This window comes from Microcaecilia unicolor, chromosome 1 (assembly GCF_901765095.1).
Source record: "Microcaecilia unicolor chromosome 1, aMicUni1.1, whole genome shotgun sequence".
Classification (NCBI taxonomy): Eukaryota; Metazoa; Chordata; class Amphibia; order Gymnophiona; family Siphonopidae; genus Microcaecilia; species Microcaecilia unicolor.
In genome coordinates, this window is record NC_044031.1 from 262695052 (window position 1) to 262719229 (window position 24178).

Below are 24178 nucleotides of genomic sequence, written 5' to 3' on the forward strand. Positions count from 1 at the left end.
CCTCTTCCTGGGCGGAAACTGGAGCACTATCTCTTCATGAGATTTGCAGTGCTGCAACATGGCTTCTAAGCTCTCTTTCGCCCGACATTACAGGCTGGATGTGGCTGCCAGGAGGGATGCGCGTTTTGGAGCACAGGTGCTATCGCGTGGTGTGGCTTGTTCCCACCCTATTTAGGGATTGCTTTGTTACATCCCATACATAATGGCTTCATCTGCTTGATGACAAGGAAGGGAAAATTAGGTTCTTACCATGATAATTTTCTTTCCTTTAGTCATAGCAGATGAAGCCATGAGCCCTCCCTGTATGATTGTCTGTATTGCAGTGATTCTGATTTTAGGTGCTGTTCTTGTTTCCTGAAGTTATATTCCTTACTTGGGGAGTCGGAAAACAGTCTTCAGGATTCTTGTTACAGTTATAGGAGGATGAGTTCATTCCCTCCAGTTCATGTTTTGGGATGATGAGTTTATTCCCTCCTTGTTTGGAGTTTATGCCCTTGTTAAGGGGCCATCGTTCGCTGTGAGGAAAGTTCATGTTATTCCCATTGCAGTTTGCCATACTGCTTTGGAAGCTTCAAATACTGAAGAGGCAGTGGAGCTAGCTGGCCATGAGGCACTGTGAAAAGTTGAGTGCTCTCTATCTCCCCCTGCTGGTTGATGGACACAACCCATACGTAATGGCTTCATCTGCTATGACTAAAGGAAAGAAAATTATCATGGTAAGAACCTAATTTTCCCATATATATATATATATATATATATATATATATATATATTCTGATTTGTCATCATTTGCTCATTTCTAATCTGATGAAGAAGGTATTGCCTTCAAAAGCTAATAAAACAAAAATGTATTAAGTGAGTCCAATAGAAAAGGTATCATCTTATTTTCTTTTCTTTGTTCTGCTTTATTTCTGTTTATCACGTTTGGATTAACATGGCAGCCACACCATTTCACTCAATGATAGGTTGCAGCTTGCTGATAATAGTACTCCTGTGGGAATTCTGTGCTATTACACAATGCAGAATTTGAGCAGAATTCCCCAGACTGTACAGAATTATACCTTTCCCGTGCTTAATTCTGTACAGTGTCCTGTTGCGGTGCAGTGCAGCAGAGATGCTCAGTTTCTGGCTGCCTCCCTCTCTCTCTCTCTGCACACATACCCACTCCAGCACAGCAAGAGGAGGAGCTACATACTTGCACATTGAGCTGCTTCCACCTTCTGTGCAGCCTTGATCCCCCCCCCCCCCCCCCCCCCCCGACGGTTCCTTTAAGCCAGGGGTTTTAAACCTAGGCCTTGGGACACACCCTATCAGCCAGAGTTTTCAGGATATCTCCAATGAATTCTATGTACTATTTTGGGTATCTCAATTTCAATATAGTTACAACTGTTTCAATATATGAATGACAAGTAACTATATCATTCAATAATATATTCTTTATTCAATACAAGCTTCATACATGTTTTTTTATAACTTTCTTAACACATTTACTTACCATTCACCCCTTCTAATTAAAAAAAAAAAAAAAAATTTTCACTCAGCTCACTCAAAATACACATAGTTAAGCCTGCCTTCCCTTCTGTCTCAGCTCTGCCTCTGATCCCGCCCTTCCAGAAACAGGAAATGAGGGTGGGGGGGGGGGGGGAAACGACTGAAACAAGGTGCCTGGTGTGTTGTGTGACTGGAAGGGGGATGGGCTGGGATAAGGTAGATGGGTTGATGGGCACCATTACAGGGAATGGTGAAAAGTGGATAGTGTGTTCATGTGTGTCTTGGGGGAGCGCTGGAGAAAAGTCAGGTGGGTGTTTGCCTGGCAGAGGGGGAAGAGACCTTGTGGGTGGACAGAACAGGGGTCTTGCTGGGAGTTAGAGGGAGAACACAGGGAGGGCAGTGAAAGCTGAGGAATGGGGAGAGAGAACACTAGAAGGGTCCTGCTGCAGATAGCTCGAGCTAAGCTTTAGTAAACAACCCCTTAAATATTTTGCATAAAGGCTGGAGTGGTTTAGGGGCCATTTTACAAAGGCGCACTGAAAAATGGCATGCAGTTGTGTAGGCGCAAGTTTTGGGCGCGTGTTGATTCACTTTTTAGCGCACTTATAAAAAAGTCCTTTTTTTATTTCTGCTGAAAATGGACATGTGGTGTGGCAAAATGAAAATTGCCGCATGTCCATTTTGGGTCTGAGACCTTACCGTCAGCCATTGACCTAGTGGTAAAGACTCACACGGTAACCGGGCGGTAATGACCTACGTGCGCTCGAAAATAAAAAATATTTTCCAGCCGCGCGTATCGGACGCACACCGAAAATGAAATTACCGCAAGAGCCAAGCAGTAGTCGAGTGGTAACTCCATTTTGGCGCGGGTATGGGCATGCGTAGACGCTTACGCAGCTTAGTAAAAGGACCCCTTAGTGATTAGAGCACAGATATCTGAATCATGATATGCCATGATCATAAGTCTGAGAGTTTTCTCTTTTGGTTTCTGTGACCAGAATGTAAACAAGGTATTTGACGTACCTGAGCACAGCAGGCGAGCAGGCTTTACTAACATAGAGACTATAATATATTCTTTCAGGTTCAGCTTAATAGTGATGCTCCATGCTCCTGTCCAGACATTTTCTAGTTTTATCGGCTTTGTTGGCTTGACGGGAATTTTGGAGCCTTTTTACTATAATGCGCTAAAATTTGCAGTTTCCGTGGCTTAATGTAGGATTTTACCATGCGGTAGCTGCAAGTTTTACACGGCAGCTTCTGGGGGCATTCTCACTATTTTTATTGTAGGTCGTGTTAATGTTCCCATTTGCACATGGTACCTTGCTGAGAGTTAACGCTGGACCACTTTAGGAGGTGGTACGTGGTCCCACGTTAACTCTGTGTTAGCCAGTTAGCGTGCGGTAAGTGTAACTTGCTAACTGTCTAATGCTTCCACACCCACTCTCTGCCTATGTCACACCTCATGAGGGAAAAACAAATCTCAAAATACAGTAATGTGGAGTTTAATGTGTGGAAATAGGCAAACTACTGCAAAACCCTCTTAACCTGGTCACAGCTTAACACCCTTTAGTAAAAGGGCCCATTTATTTATTTTTCTGGGATCACTACATGAGTTTCGATACTGAGACAAAAATAGTCCACAGGAAATATTAGGTTTATTTTGTTCTTTAAATGTAAGCATTTTATCCTAGATCATTTATGAAGTACAGCTTTTCAATAAGAATTCTAACAAATAACTTTGCATGTGTGTGTGTTAGGAGATTATAATCTTTTTAATTTTTACTGTTTTGCTACACTGGGTTTGCCCTTGGTTGTGTACGCCATTGTCAGGCCTGAATGCAGTTCAGACTTCCAGTTCTGTCATGTGCACTAGAACATGTTAAGATTTATGCTGCTTGAGTTTATGCAGATCCGGAAATGTATTATTTTGAGGAAGTTGTAAGCTATTTCCTGTACTACTGCCAGACCCGTATATCTTCCTCATATAGGTGTAATATATGTTCATCCCTCTGCAGAGAAAATTGAAACAAAGGTCAAATCTGTGTGTGTTACTATTTTGCTCACTTCTTTTCAGTGGTAGCTCAAAGCTGTCAGACCTGTGAGTTCTTGTACCAAGTAGAGCGCTGCCGAGCCCGGTACTCGGACCAGGTTCTGCTTGGCGGCCGGACAACCCCGGGTTTCACCTGTGCTGACCGCCGTTCCCCAGAGTTTGAGCCCCTAGGTGCAGGCGGCCTGCAGGGCTTATGAGATGGAACAGGAAGTGGGGTGATGAACATGACAGGCATCAGGCAAGAGAGTGATCCAGGTACAGGCAGAGTCAGTAGGCAGGCAGCAGGTCAAGAGAGTAATCCAGGTACAGGCAGAGTCAGTAGGCAGGCAGCAGACACAAGAGTAATCTAGATACAGGCAAGGTCAGTAGGCAGGCAGCAGACACAAGAGTAATCCAGGTACAGGCAGAGTCAGTAGGCAGGCAGCAGACACAAGAGTAATCCAGGTACAGGCAGAGTCAATAACGAAGAACAAAGTAGAGGAGAAGCTCACTACTGAGCAAGAAACACCTACCAAAGTAGAAGCCGAAGCAAGGAGACTAGGGAGAGCTCAGTGATCGCCATTACGGTATAATGTAAGCCACATTGAGCCTGCAAACTGGTGGGAAAATGTGGGATACAAATGCAACAAATAAATACATAAAATAAAGTGCTGGTGTCTGACATCAGCAGGGACCAGCAGGGAGAAGGGGCACAGCCATAGGACAAGAGCAGGGGAAGGAGGAACCGGAAGACCAGTAGGAGAGAATCAAGGGAAGCCAGGCAGAGGAAGAGCAGAACCAGGTGGGTGGAAGCAAAGCAATTAAGGAGCCTGCAACCACCGCTCTCTGAACAAACCCAGAGAGGACTATACACACATGGCTCAGGCAGTGCCAGTTAAGTGTGCGTGTCGACGGGACCCCGCGCAGCCCGAGGACGCCGCTTGTGTTGAGGTAGGGGACATGACAAAAGCAGGGTACTTTTCAGATACAGTAGATATTTCCCTGTCCCCAGAGGACTTTCAATTTGAGGCTCTCAATTACTAGGTTGTGTCAAGGTACTAATGTGTAAAAATGCTATTTAATGCATATTACATCACACAAATCCCATAATGCTCAGTGGGATCTATTTACGATGTGCAATGTGTGTGAAAACAGAAATGCAGTTTAGTAAGTGAGGGCCTAAGTTTGTACCTGATAGGCATCTGCATTCATTAATGTGCATTAAGAGGTCCTTTTACCAAAGCTCAGTCATTTTCGCACTTACTTTTTCTGGTAAACATGGGGTAACGTGTGGTAATTGTAAAGCTTGCCTGGTAAATGCAGAGGGCCTGAAGGGGAGGGTGAGGGTGAGAATTGTGTCAGGTGGGTTCAAGGCCTTGGGGGGGGGTGGGGTTGGGGTAGTGTTCTCGTGTGACCAGTGACAATGTGCTATGCTACCGGACTGCCAGTCACACAGCTGTACTTACTCCTGCTTCTTCAGGTGGTAGTAATTTCATCTGCACTATCAGCAGTTGTGACAGCTAGTGCAGGATACTGAGCCACAAGCAGCCACACCTCCATCTGCCCATGTCACGCCCACTCCCATATTAGACAGCTAACAGGAGATTTTTAATGCAAAGGCTCACTTTTTAGCACAATATACAGTAGGTACTACTCTCAACCGAACTGAAAACCCCCTGTTAGCTACTTAAAATGGTTAGTGAAAGGGGTCCCTAAATCAATATAGCACGTATTAAATCTATGATACACTCAGGGCTTTTTTTGTGGGGGTACTTGGGGGTACTGAGTACCGGCACCTTTTCCATTGTCTGCTAAAATTGACCCAAGGACCCCAAGTTTTAATGAAAGAGCTCAGGCTCTACACACCAATTCTGCTTTGTCATAGGTTCTGTGATTGGTTGCAGGGGGCCTGGCTGTTGTGGGGTGGATCCCTCAATGATCACCCCACCCTTGAAGGGTAGCCTAGCATTTGAGTACCGGCACCTTTTTTGCTAGAAAAGATGCACTGGGTACACTAACACACTAATTAATTCATTCATTATTTACTGGGATTTATTAACCATCTTTATGAAGAGATTCACCCAAGGGGGTGTATGGCAGTGTTGCAATTTAGTGAAGAGCATAACAATAGTAAAATGATCAAATGAAAGCATAAATACAATCAATAAGATAAACTTGGAAATGGAAAATTGAATTTAAATAAAAGAAATAGCATGATATAGCATCAAATATACACTTTAAGACCACAAAGTAGAATAACCATATAAAAGAAATATGGTAAGTGCCTGCAAGGTTCAAATGATACATGATAGGCAGCATGGAGGAACATTCAAATAACACAGCTTGATTAATAGGCAATGATGAGTGAGGTAATTGTATTTGCAGATGACACAAAACTATTTAAAGTTGTTAAAACGTGTATGGATTGTGAAAAATTGCAGGAAGACCTTGGGAAGTTGGAAGACTGGGCGTCCAAATTGCAGATGAGATTTAATATGGACAAATGCAAAGTGATGCACATTGGGAAGAATAATCCGAATCACATTTATCTGATGCTAGGGTCCGCCTTGGGGATCAGCGCCCAAGAAAAAGATCTAGGTGTCGTCTTAGACAATATGCTGAAATCTTCTGCCCAGTGTGTGACAGTGGCCAAAAAAGCAAACAAAATTCTAGGAATTATTAGGAAAGGGATAGAAAATAAGACAAAGAATATTATAATACTTTTGTATTGGTCTATGGTGTGACCTCAGCTTGAGTATTGTGTGCAATTCTGGTTGCGGTATCTTAAAAAAGATATAGCAGAATTAGAAAAGGTTCAAAGAAGGGTGAAGAAAATGATTAAGTAGATGGAACTTCTCCCATATGAGGAAAGGCTTAAGAGGTTAGGGCTCTTCAGCTTGGAAAAGAGATGGCTGAGGGGGGATATGATAGAGGTCTACAAAATACTGAGTGGTGTAAAACGGGTAAACGTAAATCAATTTTTTACTCTTTCAAAAGGTACAAAGATTAGGGAGGGACACAAAAAAATGTTTTTTTCACTCAACAAATAGTTAAACTCTGGAACTCGTTACCAGAGGACGTGGTATCAGTGGTTAGTGTATCTAGGTTAAAAATGGTTTGGACAAGTTCCTGGAGGAGAAGTCCATGGTCTGCCGTTGAGAGAGACATGGGAAAAGCCAGTTCTTGTCCCTGGGATCAGTATCATAAATCTTGCTACTTTGGGGGATTCTGTCAGGTTCTTGTGACCTAAATTGGCCACTGCTGGAAGCAGGATACTGGGCTAGATGGACTGTTGATCTGACCAGTGCGGCTATTCTTATGTTCCTATGTATTTGAACAGTCATATAGCATAAATATGAGAAATACAGTGTCAGCACATTGCAAATGGAACATATTTAATAGGCACACATTAGAGCACAGCTTCCCAAACTGTGGTTTAGGGCCCCAAATTGGGTCACAAATCTTGCTTTTGGGATCACGAACTAGGTAGGCTGTGTATAGATACATCATTTTTCTGTATCTCCAGGGTGCTCACACAGTTTTATTTGGTTGCAACCATGGGGGTCAGGCACAAAATGATTTGGAAGCACTTCATTAGAGCATTCAAACAGATATGATGATCACGTTAGTATGATACAATGAAACATCTTCATAGGCAGTCAAGGGGGGCAAGTTCATTTGAGACATAAACATATATAGACGCATAGACAGGAAAGTTGTTGGAATAAATAGATGGGCAGCTAAGCCAAAGGCAGATTTATATGTACTGTTGAATAATGTATATGGAACTGGGCTTAGTTACAAGGTGTATGGCAAGCTAGTCCAGATGCTGAGCGAGTAGATAATCAGTTGCCACATGTATTAAAGCCTTTCATGTTCTTATTGCCAAATGGCTACTGAAATACTATAGGCATAATCAAAAACAGGGCACCCACGTTTTCCTGAGGGCGTCCTCGCAGGACATCCTCGGGAAGGGGCGGGAAACTACTACTACTACTACTTATCATTTCTATAGCGCTACAAGGCATACGCAGCGCTGTACACCACTACTACTACTATTAAACATTTCTATAGCGCTACTAGACTTACGCAGCGCTGTACAAATTAACATGAAAAGACAGTCCCTGCTCAACAGAGCTTACAATCTAAATTGGACAGACGAACAGACAGCTAGGGGTGGGGAAATTGCAGTGGTAGGGGTGATGTGAGGGTGTTGAGTAAGAGAGTCATGGTTAGGAGTCGAAAGCAGTAGCAAAGAGGTGGGTTTTAAGCCTAGACTTGAAGACAGCCAGAGACTGAGCCTGACGTACTGGCTCAGGGAGTCTATTCCAGGCATAGGGAGCAGCGAGATAGAAGGAACGGAGCCGGGAGTTAGCAGTGGGGGAGAAGGGGGACGACAGGAGACATTTACCCAGCGAACGGAGTTCCATACACAAAAAGACAGTGCCTTCTCAAAGAGCTTACAATCTAGATAAGAAACCCGTATTATCGAAACAAGATGGACGTCCATATTTCGTTTCGATAATACGGTTGGGGATGCCCAAATCTTAACATTTAGGTCGACCTTAGAGATGGTCGTCCCCGGTTTTCAGCGATAATGGAAACCGAGGACGCCCATCTCAGAAACAACCAAATCCAAGCCATTTGGTCATGGGAGGAGCCAGCATTCGTAGTGCACTGGTCTCCCTGACCACCCCCACCGCCCCACCCTTGGTACGCCACTGCAACCAAATCTAAGCCCTTGGGTCATGGGAGGAGCCAATATTCGTAGTGCACTGGTCTCCCTGACCACCCCCACCGCCCCACCCTTGGTACGCCACTGCAACCAAATCTAAGCCCTTGGGTCATGGGAGGAGCCAATATTCGTAGTGCACTGGTCCCCCTGACATGCCAAGATACCAACTGGGCACCCTAGGGGACACTGCAGTGGACTTCACAAATTGCTCCCAGGTGCATAGCTCCCTTACCTTGGGTGCTGAGCCCCCCAAAACCCCCGAAAACCCACTCCCCACAAATGTACAACACTAGCATAGCCCTTATGGGTGAAGGGGGGCACCTACATGTGGGTACAGTGGGTTTCTGGTGGGTTTTGAAGGGCTCACATTTACCACCACAAGTGTAACAGGTGGGGGGGGGGGCTGGGTCCGTCTTCCTGAAGTGCAGTGCACCCACTAAAACTGCTCCAGGGACCTGCATACTGCTGTCATGGAGCTGGGTATGACATCTGAGGCTGGTATAGAGGCTGGCAAAAAATATTTAAAAAAAATTTTTTGAGGGTGGGAGGGGGGTTAGTGACCACTAGGGGAATAAGGGAAGGTCATCCCTGATTCCCTCCGGTGGTCATCTGGTCAGTTTGGGCACCTTTTTGAGGCTTGGTCACAAGAAAAGTTGGACCAGGTAAAGTCGGCCAAGTGCTCGTCAGGGACGCCCTTCTTTTTTCCTTTATTGGCCGAGGACGCCCATGTGTTAATCACGCCCCAGTCCCGCCTTCGCTATGCTTCCGACACGCCCCCGGAAACTTTAATCATCCCCGCGATGGAAAGCAGTTGAGGACGCCCAAGATCGGCTTTCAATTATTACGATATGGGCGACCCTGGGAGAAGGACGCCCATCTTCCGATTTGTGTCGAAAGATGGGTGACCCTGGGAGAAGGATGCCCATCTCCCGATTTGTGTCGAAAGATGGGCGACCCTGGGAGAAGGATGCCCATCTCCCGATTTGTGTCGAAAGATCGGCGCCCTTCTCTTTCAAAAATAAGCCTGATGGTGGGCCAGATTATATAAAGGTAACTGAAAATTCGGTGCTCAGTGAATTTGGTGCTGAATTCAGCAGCACTCAAACTGAAACCTGGTGTAAATCCTGGTGGGCAAATTGGGCACAGATCCCCGCTTTTCTGTAACACTGTGTGCATCTTTTGTGAATGTCCCTGACCCACCTAGGCCGCTCCCATGGCCGTGCACCCTCCCCTTTGAGTTGTGCGCAGTTCAGTTTAGGCACCTATTGTTACAGAATAGTTCATTGCCAGATTGGCACCCAAATCATAATTTAATGCAAATTAAGTACTTGTTAGCTCCAATATCATTGAAGCTCATCAACTAATTATTTTGAGTGCTGATCTGGGATCTGTGCCCAGTTTTGGGCACCCAAATTTGGGCAGCCTTTATAGAATCCAGGGGATTGTGGGCATGAAAGGGTTCAAGGTTTGGGAGAAGATCCAGTCTGTCACCTGCTTCGTGAAGTAGAGGTGGCATTGATTTAGCCCCTTTGAGAGTGAGTTCCAGAGTGTGGGGGCCGCTTCTGAGGAAACTGCTTGCCAGATATCACCATGTGATTTCCTTTGACAAAGGTACTGAGAAGCCTCAAAACCATGTAGAGGGCTAACTTATTCTTTAGGTACTTTGACCCATTTTGCCTGAGAGCCATGAAAATCAAACATAAAGTTTTAAATGTATCTGTAAGCTGGAGGCTATCAGGACAGAAGTGCTGGAAATGAAGCTTAGGGTATTTGGGGTGGAAGGCAAGATGCAAGCACTTACGTCTGTTTTTGAAAGGCAAAACAATGATCATCAAAAATATCTCAAGTAATAAAGTAAAAGACAATAAATAACAGAAAATTATATACTTAGACCACAAGGGGAAAAAATAGCTTGAGAACAAGCTGCAGGCAGATGGGTTTAGGAGGAGTGGCCTAGTGGTTAGGGTGGTGGACTCTGGTCCTGAGGAACTGAGTTCAATTCCCACTTCTGGCACAGGCAGCTCCTTGTGACTCTGGGCAAGTCACTTAACCCTCCATTGCCCCAGGTACAAATAAGTACCTGTATATAATATGTGAGCCGCATTGAGCCTGCCATGAGTGGGAAAGTGCGGGGTACAAATGTAACAAAAGAAAAAGGAGAATGAGTGGGATACAGTGGTCAAAATCTTTAGCCCAGACACCCAATGTTGGATGGGCCTGGGCCCAAGATGGGTGGGCAGAAGAACCCCACCCCATCCCACAGGTGATTTGGTCTCTCCTTCTCTTGCCTGCATGCCATATGGTCTCTCAAATATCCCCCCTCTCCTGCACACCTTTTAAATAGCAGATTTTCACCGGCAGCAAGCATCAACTAATACACACTGCTCATGTTGGCCCCACAGTCTTCCCTTTGATGCAACTTCCTGTTTCCGCATAAGTGGGAATACATCAGAGGGAAGGCTGTGGGGCCAGTGTGAGTAGTATGTATCAGTCACTGCTCACTGCAGGCGAAGATCTGCTATTTACAAGGTATGCAGGAGGGACAGTTGTCGGGAGTTTTCAGCTTGGGAATCTCTGCCAGCCACATCATAGTTGTGCTGCTACTGGTGGGCCTGAGCTCAAAGTGGGTGGGCCTGGGCCCACCCAAGCCCACCCTTGGCTACGCCACTGCTTTAGCCCAGTTTGACATCTCATCTATTAGATCTAATTTTCTTAGATGTAGGAGCCAGAATAACTGGAATTATTTACTTATACAGATTCAGGCTTGCAGGTGGTATATAAGAAATAAAATAAAATGAATCGCACATTCATAGTATTCTCAATGTGATGTACTCAAGCTATTGATTATAGTAGCAGGGAAGGAGTGATTAAGAAGCTATTGCTTTCCCCATTGCCCAACCACCTGCAGTGTATCTGGCAATAGGGGAGAGGCAAAGGCTTCACCACCCCCTATCCCCCAAGCTGCAGTCTTAGCCTCTCTCCATTGCTCACCTGCCCCCAGGATCTTTTTTTAAATTATTTATATAAATAACACATACAACAAAAACTATATAACACAATATTTGAGACAGGCATATGAACAGTGGGAAATTTGTACCGTTCCATGTACATAATCTTAAGGACTGGGAAATAAATAAGAAAAATGTTGCGTTTTTAGTATTTTAGGTTTGGTTGGTTAGAACTATGTTGAGAGGGTGCTCAAGGAACATGAACTTTCTGACTGTGGAGTCAAAATTAGAGGTAGGGGGGTAAGGAGAAGGAACTGGGGGTCCAGTTAGATATAATCTAGACAGTGCTTAACTGGGTCAGGAATGTTGTAGGTCGTAAGTACATAAGTAGTGCCATACGGGGACAGACCAAAGGTCCATCAAGCCCAGCATCCTGTTTCCAACAGTGGCCAATCCAGGTCACAAATAACTGGCAAGATCCCAAAAAAGTACAAAACATTTTATACTGCTTATCCCAGAAATAGTGGATTTTCACCAAGTCCATTTAATAATGATCTATGGACTTTTCCTTTAGGAAGCTGTCCAAACCTTTTTTAAACTCCACTAAGCTTTTACTTCATTCTCTGGCAACAAATTCCAGAGTTTAATTACATGTTGAGTGAAGAAAAATTTTTTCAGATTTGTTTTAAATTTACTATATTGTAGCTTCATCGCATGCCTCCTAGTATTTTTGGAAAGCGTAAACAAACGCTTCACATCTACCCGCTCAACTCCACTCATTATTTTATAGACCTCTATCATATCTCCCCTCAGCGGCCTTTTCTCCAAGCTGAAGAGCCCTAGCCGCTTTAGCCTTTCCTCATAGGGAAGTCATTCCATCCCCTTTATCATTTTTGTCGCCCTTCTCTGCACCTTTTCTAGTTCCACTATATCTTTTTTGAGATGCGGCGACCAGAATTGAACACAATATTCGAGGTGCGGTTGCACCATGGAGCGATACAAAGGCATTATAACATCCTCATTTTTGTTTTCCATTCCTTTCCTAATAATACCTAACATTCTATTTGCTTTCTTAGCTGCAGCAGCACACTGAGCAGGTTTCAACGTATCAACAGCGATGACACCTAGATCCCTTTCTTGGTCTGTGACTCCTAACGTGGAACCTTGCATGACATAGCTATAATTCGGGTTTCTGTTTCCCACATGCATCACTTTGCACTTGCTCACATTAAACGTCATCTGCCATTTAGACGCCCAGTCTCGTAAGGTCCTCTTGTAATTTTTCACAATCCTCCCACAATTTAATTACTTTGAATAACTTTGTGTCATCAGCAAATTTAATTACCTCACTAGTTACTCCCATCTCTAGGTCATCCTCTATAATAATTTGCACCTCCAACGTTTTACATCTGGATGCCTAGGTTCGTAACACAATTCCCATTGGTCCGCCCTCGTGTTGGAATGTGATGACATCAGAGAGCGGATCAATGAGAGGGAAGGGAAACCAGCACCAGCCAGCCACAGAACATTGGAGGTGAGAATTCAATCGTGGGAGAATCGCCCCCCTCTTTCCCCCCCTGTCCTCCGAGTTCCAGACCCCCCTTCCCTGCGAGTTCCAGGCCCACCCCCTCCCTCTCCTCCCCTCCTCTCCGAGTTCTATGCCCCCATCTCTTCTCTGAGTTCCAGACCCCCACACCTCCCTCCCTTTCTCTCCCCTCCGAGTCGCAGCCCGACCTGCGTTGCCCGCCCTCTTCTCCCAGACTTCCGCCTGCCCCTCGCCTTCCTGCGTGCTGGCCTGAATTAAAAAGTTCTTACCTCGGGGTCCGCCGGCAGCAGTGAAAGGTGAGCAGGCACAACGCTTCAGCCTACCTTCCCTTCTGTCTCAGCTCTGCCTCTGGTCCCACCCTTCTGGAAACAGGAAATGAGGGCGGGACCAGAGGCAGAGCTGAGACAGAAGGGAAGGCAGGCTGAAGTGCCATGATTGCTCGCCTTTTACTGCTGCCGGCGGACCCCGAGGTAAGATTTGCTACTCTTCAATTTGTAGAACTGCCCCATTACATCCTCCAGGTTTATAGAGAATTCATTCAGTTTCTCCGACTTGTCAGCTTCAAATACCATTTCTGGCACCGGTATCTCTCCCAAATCTTCCTTGGTGAAGACCAAAGGAAAGAATTCATTTACAGGCTTATTTTCAAAAGAGAAGGGCGCCCATCTTTCAACACAAATTGCAAGATGGACGTCCTTCTCATAGGGTTGCCCAAATTGGCATTATTGAAAGCCGATTTTGGGCGTCCTCAACTGCTTTCCATCGCTGGGATGACCAAAGTTCACAGGGGCATGTCGGAGGCGTAGTGAAGGCGGGACTGGGGCGTGCCTAACACATGGGCGTCCTCAACCGATAATGGAAAAAAGAAGGGCGTCCCTGACGAACACTTGGATGACTTTACCTGGTCCTTTTTTTCTTATGACCAAGCCACAAAAATGTGCCCTAAATGACCAGATGACCACCGGAGGGAATCGGGGATGACCACCTCCAGTGGTCACTAACCCCCTCCCACCCTCAAAAAATTATTATATTAATAATATTTTTTCCAGCCTCTATGCCAGCCTCAAATATCATACCCAGCTCCATGACAGCAGTATGCAGGTCCCTGGAGCAATTTTAGTGGGTGCAGTGCACTTCAGGCAGGTGGACCCAGGCCCAATATTATTATTATTATTAGCATTTGTATAGCGCTACCAGACGTACGCAGCGCTGAACACCTGATACAAAGAGACAGTCCCTGCTCAAAAGAGCTTACAATCTAAATAATACAGACAGACAAGACAGTTACGGGTGAGGGAGTAATGGGAGCTAAAAAGCAGCAGTGAAAAGGTGGGTTTTCAGCGTAGATTTGTAGAAATGGAGCTAAACGTATAGGTCCAGGAAGTCTATTCCAGGCATAAGGTGCTGCGAGAGAAAAGGAGCGAAGCCTGGAGTTAGCAATGGAGGAGAAGGGGGATGACAAGAGAGATTTATTACACTTGTGGTGGTAAATGTGAGCCCTTCAAAACCCACCACAAACCCACTGTACCCACATGTAGGTGCCCCCCTTCACTCATAAGGGCTATGATAGTGGTGTACAGTTGTGGGGAGTGGGTTTGGGGAGGGGTTGGGGGGCTCAGCACCCAAGGTAAGGGAGCTATGCACCTAGGAGCAATTTGTGGTCCACTGCAGTGGCCCCTAGGGTGCCCGGTTGGTGTCTTGGCATGTCAGGGGGACCAGTGCACTACGAATACTGGCTCCTCCCATGACCAAAGGGCTTGGATTTGGTCGTTTCTGAGATGGGCGTCCTTGGTTTCCATTATCACTGAAAATCGGGGACGACCATCTCTAAGGTCGACCTAAATTTCGCTATGCACTAATTTCCCAATTAGCACATGGCTATTAGCAAGGGAGCCTTTACTGACATCTGTTTTCTGGGTGGTAAGGGCTCTCGCACTTACCATATTCTAATCGGTTAGCGCATGGCGATGTAGTTGCACCAACTGATTTGTGCTGGTCACGCCTACTCTCTGCCCCCTAACATACACCGATCCAAAAATTGCCATGGGACACCTGAGCGCACCCTGCAGTAGTGCATTTAGCATGCGGTAAGCATGTGTTAGTGCTACCGAGCTTAGTAAAAGGGTCCTATAGGCTCTAAAGCTTTTGCAATAAAAACCCAACTTGGATAGATTGAAACCACTATGGTTTATGGTTTATTATATTTGATGTACTGCCTCTCATATATGACAGTAAAGCAATTCACAATATTTTTATTTATTTGTTACATTTGTATCCCACATTTTCCCACCTATTTGCAGGCTCAGTGTGGCTTACATAGTACCATAAAGGCGTTCGCCAATTCCGGTATGAACAAATACAGTAATGTTGTGGTAGAATAAGGTTCATGTGTACAGACATATTAGGGATAAAATAGTAATAAAAGTAACAATAAAAGAAAAGAACTCCATTAAAAATTAAGATAGAGAAAACAGAGCCAGAGGAAAACGTAGGGTTGATGAATACACAAGATAGAGTATAGATGGAAGCAAGAGAACATGACGCTATTGGATCCACTCAGAACTTGGTCCGAACAGTAGTTTAAAAAGATGGGTTTTAAATAATGTTTTAAATTTAGGAAAGTTAACGTTCTATAGTGGCCTCTTCCTCTCAAATTCGCTCCCTCCCTCACTTTGCACAGAAGAAAGCGCTGTAACATGTCAAATCAAATCGAACACAGGAGACTGGTGGAACATAACAATGACCATCATGATAGAAACACAGGGTTCTAACGGGAATGTGGAATACGATAAGCAAAGAGAGATAGCTAGGGATACCAGAATAGAGAACCTTATGTATTACAGTAAGGATTTAAAACTGAATATGGGTTAGTATTGGTAACCAATGATTTATTTATTTCAATCTTTTCTATACCGCACAATCCAATAGTTCTTGGCGGTTTACAGTGTCACATACATAATATACAACTTACAAGCATAAAACCATACTAAAATCTTTAAAAACATTCTAAAACTGCTTGCCAATATGCTCTTTATCCTTTCTCAGCTCCATACGCTTGTACAAAGAGCTAGATCTTCAATTCTCACTTAAACTGTTTAACGTCTTGCAATTTTTTTAGCCTTAATGGTAGATTATTCCACAAAGTAGAACCTGCTACATAAAATATAGTTGTTCTGTACTCATTTAACTTTATAACTCGATATGAAGGTACATCAAGGTATAATTATTGTGCAGATCTCAAAGACCTTGAGGGCTGATAGACACTCAGGGCTTTTTTTATAAAGCTGCACTACCGATTCCCGAGTGGCAAATAGGAATTGAATGGGCTTCCTCTCATTTGCCGCACTGGGAATCGGTAGTGTGGCTTTGTAAAAGAGGCCCTCAATTTCGCCGATAGTGCTTCCGACACCTGACCAGTTAAAATCTTAAACACTAAAAGAAGAATTTTGAATTTGATACAAAACTCAATGGGTAGCCAATGTAAAGATTTCAGTATGGGCGTAATGTGCTCATCTAGCTTTTCATGCATCTGTACATAACGACACAACGATGGAATGAATTACCAACCACTATAAGAAAAACACGCGACCTGATGACCTTCCGGAAACTATTGAAGACTTACTTGTTCAAAAAAGCGTACAAAATGGATCCCTCAGAACGATCTGACTCCTAAACTACACCAGACACAATGTATATTGGAACTCTTTCATTTTGCCTATTTTATTTACACCCTAATTACCGATAATCATACCCTGTCCTGATATCATTATGTTATGTTGTTATCCATTTATCCTAATTACTGACAATTATCCCTTGTCCTTATATCATTATGTTATGGTGTTATCCATTTACCCACTTCTTAACATAATTTTCCAATGTACTTAACAGCAATAATTCTGAAATTCTTCTCCGTTAATACGATTACCATAATATTCCTATGCACCTTATCTGTTATATATATTCTGATTCTCTATTCCATCAATGTGATTGTAGTTGTATTATATTGTAAGCCAAATTGAGCCTGCAAATAGGTGGGAAAATGTGGGATATAAATGCAGCTAAATAAATAAATAAATATCGTTAGGAGAGGTGTAATTCTAAGAACCATATTCTGGATGGTCTGAATACACTTAATAGAATAAAGAGGAAGTCCAGCATATATAATATCACAATAGCTGAGTCAAGAGATGGTCAGAGTGTAAAGGAGGGTCATCTGGGATGAGGTTTTGATAGGAATGAACTGAACGGAACAGGTGCAAAGCAAGAAAACAATAACGCTGATAGAAATATATTCAGTATCAATAATCATCATAGAATATAAAATGCCCTACCCCCCCCCCCAACCTAGTAACAAAGATGTTTGGATACTGTGTCCCTGTTTTTTCCAGCCACCGCTCCTTGGATAAGTCCCCTATGTGTTAATTTTCAGTGACATTATATGATTAGTGCTCCTGAAAATGTCCTCTGACAGCTCTGGCAGTATCTATATAGTAGAAAATAAAAGAAATGCACAAGTGTAGCCAAACTAATTTTAATATGTATACAGGCTTTCCCCTCTAAGCCCAAAGACCTGCTAACTTGTTGCCAGCACACTGTCAATCATCGGTCTTAAAATCTCCTCTTTTTATTTCTTTTATCAGTTCTATTTGTGATTCATTCAATAATTACCATGCAGCGATTCAAAACACACAAGGGTGTACGAGGACATTTTGCCCAGCTGTACAAATAGTGCTGATATTAGCTGCAGTCTGTATAGCACTTTGTTAGGCTAGAAAAACTGCTACCTTAACAGCTTTGCTGTACGTATTGTGGCTTCTGCCGCACTTAGCCAGATAGCTGCACTGAATTTACATATTTTTTTTTTCTGTTTTTAAACTCCACAGTTGTGTTTTTTTTAAACAAATACTTGCTGCAAATTACCTTTCTGAATATTTCTTTACCTGTTCTTTTACACTGAAAATGAGAGTATGCTCCTTAGATCAGTGAAATTCTGCCATCCAGAAGTCCAAATTCAAAATGCAATGAATATGTAAAGCTTACAAGGGTTTGAAGACTTTTGTAGGGCTCTGTAGCTATGTTTGATATATAGGAGGAAGAAGAGGGAAGAGGTGAAACTAACTTACAAGTATCAGGCACAATGAGAGGAAAAATATTGGGAGTCAGCAGAGGGGGGGCTAGAAGGCCCTCAGAGTTTTTGGCAGTCTGATCCCTACTCTGTGAATTATAGGTTGTTAACTTTTTATAGGTTATCTTATGTGATTGTGACTGTCCTGTTCAAATAGGAGTTTTTTTTCTCTTTCTATATCTTGGATTGTAAACCACCCTGACCTGTTTGCCCAGATTGGCCAGTGTATCGAATAACCCAGTGGTTCCCAAACCTGGTCCTGGAGGCACTCCAGCCAGTCTGGTTTTCAGAATACCCACAATGAGTATTCATGAGAGAGATTTACATACAGTAGAGATTTGGGAACCACTGGAATAACCAATAAGGAAGGACACCAGATGCAGAAAAGAAGTTATGCTTGTGTCTATGTGAAATATAAGGAGGGTGAACTGCATTGCAAGGTGGGTTTATATAATCGTATGTGTGTTGTGAGGCGGTCTGAACCAGTGTGCAGTTACCCAAACTGGAGCATAGGAGCCAGCAGTGTGGGTACCCCCCCCCCCCTAATATTGAATAAACCCTTTGGCTGTGCCCAGTGAGGGGCAATTTACGTTGGTTTTAGCACCCCCAATTATTTTGAAAAGTTGGCTCCTGTGGAGTACACATCAGTACTAGATTATGCCAGTAGTGTGTTTGCCCCTGTTAGTTTTTTTTCTTTTCTATTTAAGCGGTGAACTCATGTGCACAACATGTTTGCCAATTAAAGCTTTGTCTGCAGGAGCTGAAGGTGTGACAATATACACTGAGAACCATTTTTAAAGGAAAAAAAATACTTCCCCCTCCCATTTACTAGACAATGCCGACACAGCCCATTCAAAATGAATGGGCTGTGTCAGCATTAGTGCACCACAGCCGCTAGTGCGGCTTAGTAAACAGGGGTGGGGGTTGGTTATGAAACCAAGAGGTCCTTTTACTAAGGTGTGCTAGAAGGGTGTTTCACAAAGGCACTGTAACATTGTTAGTGCACACTAAATGCTACAGATGCCCATAAGAATATATGGGTGTCTCTAGCATTTAGTGCATTCTTATTTTTAGCGCACGCTAAAAACGCTAATGCGCCTTTGTAAAAGACCCACTAAATGCCATCCAGCCCATTATATTCCTACACACTGCATGGCATTTAGGGGTGAATTCTATAATTGGCACCTAAAAAAATCTCAACAAAAAAAAATGCTTAAGCAATATTCTATAAGCCACACCTAGTGCAGTTTACAGAATAATGCTTAAGTGGAGAGGCTGCACCTAAATTTAGGCACTGCCATTAGCACCAATGAAAATGTGGTGCAAATGCCTGCATGGAGACCCCATATTCTTATAATTATGCTCGTAACTGAAAACCACTCCCCAGAATGCCCATGACCCTCCCATTTCTTGCTCCTTTTTTCAGGCCGCTCATAAATTTAAGTCCCTAGTGTCAATATTTGTTTAAAAAGCCAATTATTGGCACTAATTGGCTTGTTATTTTATTAAATTGCACATGCAAATCGGGGATGTGCCTAAATTTATTCATGCAATTTTTGGCGACTTTTATAGAATCAGTGGGTTAGTGCACACTAATCATTAGCGCACCTTAGAAAAGGACCCCTGTGTGGCCCATAAAATCACTGGAACTGGTTAAAATGTAAATGAGCTGCAATTTGGTCTTTTATTCTTGTTAGCCTTTATTGTTAACAGTAAAATTCTCTGTGAGTATCTAAATCATGTTTCGTTTTCTTTGCAGGTATGTTTGTTGATTGCATTCATTTCTGTGAAGTGTTCATTCTGGACCAATTACAGCACATACTGCTTCTTCACAGTTGTTACCATTTGCGATTTAATCATGATTTTCATCTTTTACATGATCTGCGTTTTCAGAATGTACAGATCACTCACGTGCATTTCCTGGCCACTTGCGGTAGGTAGAATTTTGCAGTAGAGGTTTTATATAGACATCTTATGTTTTTGGAATAATTTTTTAACTTGTTTGGATGTCAGTTTGACTACAATCTTTTCTTTCTTACCTAATCAAATGTTTGGAAAGACGAAATGCATGAAAGGGCTGAGGAATCTGTCTGCCTGGAAGGAAAATAACTCCCCCCCCCCCCCCCCCCCCGTCCCCTTCCCTCCCATCTCAACTCCCCCCACACCCAAAATCCAAGTACCCCTGAGAATTAGCTTGAATGAAAAATCTGTGAGAGGTTTTGGTTTCTTATAACCCCTCACCATGTTTATAGAAAGAGTCATTCAAACCCCAATATCAGTACCCAAGACAGCCCCCCTCCCCCACCCTCAGTGTCGTAGTGGAAAGATGGGCCCATTCCTAACAACTCTGGTACCCAGCCCAGAACTCCGCCAAACAAAATCCCCCACCCCCACAACAAAAAGAATAAGATGAAAAGGAGAATAAAAGAGGAAGGATAGAGGGGGGGAAAAGTCCTTTTCCTCTATTCCTCCTCCCTCCCCCCTCCTTATTGGAAAATGGAGACCAACTATGAAGAATCAACTAATAGGGTGAGCAAGAGTGCCCAGTTGATTTAAGAGATAGCTACGAGCTCTTGGTGCCAGAGAATGAACATAACACCCCCCAAAAGAATAAAAGAAACACTGAGATTTAAGGGTGAGATGGATAGCTCTAAGCTCCATTAAAATTAAATCATGCAGTTTATTCCTCCAGTGCCAGTATGATGGTACATCCTGTTTATTCCAGGACTGCAGTATACACTTGTTCCCCAAAACACACTCTTTCATTACCCAAAATTTGGACCCCTTACCTCTTGCTCCCAGAGCAGAAATTTGACCCCAAAGTATACCCCCAGGGAAAATTGTATTTATTTATTGCACTTGTATCCCACATTTTCCCACCTATTTGCAGGCTTAATGTGGCTTACAAAGGTCTGTTATGGCAGTGCAATAACAGGGAAGAAATACAATTGTTGTAGCAGAGAGATAAAAGAAGACAAGAGGATCTGGTTATGCAGCTGTACAGTGAGACATTCTGAGTAAAGGAGTGTAAAGGTTGTGTTCAAGTAGTTAAGGGTTCTCTTGGTAGGCTCTGTTAAAGAGATAAGTACAAACGTATATTGATTCACGCTATGTAAGCCCTCCTGAGGCTATATGGATGCAATAGATTGTTGCAGGATATGTTCCAAATACCTAATTAAAGATCTCCAGAAAATCCTAATAACTACGCAGCACCAAAGAACGTGATAGGTGGTGTTGGGAAGAGCTCTTAATTTCAAACATATTGGGTACTCTACTTGGCCCGAAGAAGAACACGGAATTGACACTCCCTAAGTTCAGCACTATGCACCCAGTAAGGTACACAGCAGATGCACCCCAATAAATCCTGTGAGCTCAGTTGCAATTTAAAATCCAGGAAAAATTTAAAGGAAAGGGACCAAACTTGACACGAGGGTAAAACTAGAGGGAAAAAAAAAACTTATCAAGTTGTTTGAAAATGGGCCAGGTCAGACTAAGAATTCCAAAGAAGTCCCCCACAAAATGTATTTCTGTAGGAAAGTCAGGTTAGCAGCTGCAGCATGGAACAGTAATACAGTACAGTCTCGATTATGCGACCTTCGCTAATCTGACCATCCGGCATATCCGACAGGCCTCCCGATGATGTCATTGTGTTGCCATTAAGAAGTGCACGGTTTCTCTTCCTGTTGTCTGGCTTCACACGCTGCAAGGAAGCCATGTTTGAGCTGAAACCATGCTTCTCTGCAATGGGGCCATGCTTTGCAGCTGATACTCTTTCATGCACCCCTCATCACCATTAAGAAGCATGTGGCTGATTAGTATTAATAAATAATATTTTAAATACAGATACCCTGTGCCTGTTCTATATGCATAAAGTATGTTTTCCATACAGTTTTTAAGAGATTACCATTGTTTTCCATATTATCCAACTTTTCACTAATCTGCTAATGGGTCAGTCCCATTTATGTCTGATAATCAAGACTGTACTGTACAGTGAAACCAAATGATTCTTTTCATATTCCTCTCCCAAAAAGGAAGGATTAGGGCTGCTGTTGAGTTGTTGATTCCATCATTTAAAAATATAGATAGTTGGATGGCTGGTGGAGGTGAGTATTGCTTAGTGACTTGCCTGACTGGTACAAAGGGGTGAACCTCACGCACCACCTAGGTAGGATTTTTAGATGGTGCTGAGGACAAGCTGGCTGTTGTGGGTACATGTGGCTACTGATGATATAGAAAGGTGCAGGAGGGGGAGGTTCTGGAGGCCTGATTTATGATCCCTGGAAGAAAGCTGAAATCCAGAGCCTCAGAAATGGTACTCCTTCCCTCCCCCAGATTCTTTATATGGTGGCAGCAATCCAACCAAAGATCGATACTGTTCACAAAAATTGATACTCTCAAAATACCCACACTGAACAGTTTAGTTGTGTCTGCAAGGGAAAAGTCTCAACTTTACGGCAACAACTTTGAACTGTTGTGTTGCACGTACAAAAAGTCATCATAGACACGAGGGTTTTTTTGTCTATATATGGTGCCCACAGTTGCAGATGCAAATTTGGGTGTGCGCTCAATTCACGTGTGAATTTAATTAACGAGCCAATTAGCACCAATAATTGGGCCCTAATAATCTATTATTGGATGTTAATTGGCAATAATTTGGATTTGCATGCACCTCTTGCTACATGGTATTCTATAAAAATGTGTGCATGAATCTTATAGCATATAACTGAAAAGGGGGCATGGCCATGGAAGGCAGGCTCTGAAGCTCAGTGGCCAGAGCAGTGGTCTCGTAAACCAGGGGTCATGAGTTCAATTCTAGGAGGGAGGAGTGGCCTAATGGTTAATGCAGCGGGCTTTGATCCTGGCAACCTCAGTTTGATTCTCACTGCAGCTCCTTGCGACCTTGGGCAATTCATTTACCCCTCCATTTCCCAAGGTACAAAAACTTAGATTGTGAGCCCTCTAGGGACAAAGTACCTGCATATAATGTGTACGTCCAGTATCACTATAGAAATGATTAGTAGTAGTAGGGTCAGGGGCATTCACTAAAGATGCGAGCAGTATTATAGAAGTCAGGGGATCAATGCCTAATTTACTTGCGAGAATTTACCCAGGTTTCAGTTGGTATAAATCCTCGTGCCCAAAGTTGGGTGCGGATCCCAGTGCTACACGTTATTCTATAACTGGCATCCAATTCGGCTGTCCAAATTTGAGTGCCGTTTACTGAATCTAGTCCTCCATGAACAAGATCGCAGAGGTAGGCAGAACTCTAGTATCTCAATGTGTAGATGGGATGGTACGCAGGGAATAAGGCTTTAGCTTTGTTAGGAACTAGGCAATACTTTGAGAAGTAAGAGCCTTTTTTGAAAGAGTGGGCTCCAGTTCAAGTAGGATGGAACCAGGCCACTAACCTTATAAAAAGGAGAGTAGCTTTTAAACTAGATCACGGGGCAAAGCCGACAGTTGCTCATAAACACATGTTTGGAATATGGTAACTTCAAAGTGGAAAATGCGATGTTAGAAAGTCCCAATAAAGTGCTTGTGGTAAAAAACAAAGTAGCCCAGGTATAGAACCTGATACAGATAGACATAGGGCTAGATTCTGTATATAGCACCTGAAAAATCCTTGTGTTAAAAAAATACACTTAGGTGTATTCTCTAAAGTACGCCTACATTTTATAGAATCGGCTTAAAATTTCATGCAATATATAGAATACGCCAAGTGGCTCTCCATGCTGCCAAATTTGGTTGCGTCCATTTAGGCCATGTTTTACTTGGCCTAAAACCCAACGCTTAAGTTAGGCACAGAACAGGTGTATTCTATAATAATGCACATAGATTTTTGAAATGCCCACAAACCGCCGTTAACCATGCCTCCTTTTCAGCTATGTGACTTGGAATTTATGCACATCATGTTACAGAATACACTTAGCGATTTGTGCGTGTAAATATTAATGCCAATTAGGCTGATAATTGCTAGTTAACACCCAATTAACAGCGTTGATTAGCTCATTAAACAATTAAGTTACCGCATTGTTGTAGAATATGCTTCGATTACCTCACAGAAATTAAGGTGTGATATATTTATATATATATTTTTAAATATATATATTTGGGGGATATTTTAAATTGCCTGTATGTGATTTGCCAGAAGTTTAAAAAAAGATTGGAGAGTTAATATATATGGCACTAAATGAAGGTATTGACAGAATAGGTATCTAGTAGAAGGAGGAAAAACAGTGGGACAGTCTTTCCAGGAGGTATAGTGAGCACCATAGTAGTCAGCACTTCCTGGTTATGGTGCACT

General features: G+C 43.2%; 1 protein-coding gene across 1 annotated transcript in view; it reads left to right on the forward strand.

The window, feature by feature from the left end:
• CMTM7 (CKLF like MARVEL transmembrane domain containing 7) overlaps positions 1 to 24178 on the forward strand; it is a 93200-nt gene that overhangs the window by 42464 nt on the left and 26558 nt on the right. The window contains exon 2 of the mRNA XM_030190022.1: positions 19634 to 19807. Coding sequence (XP_030045882.1) covers positions 19634 to 19807 — 174 coding nt within the window. The remainder of the gene's footprint in view (positions 1 to 19633; positions 19808 to 24178) is intronic.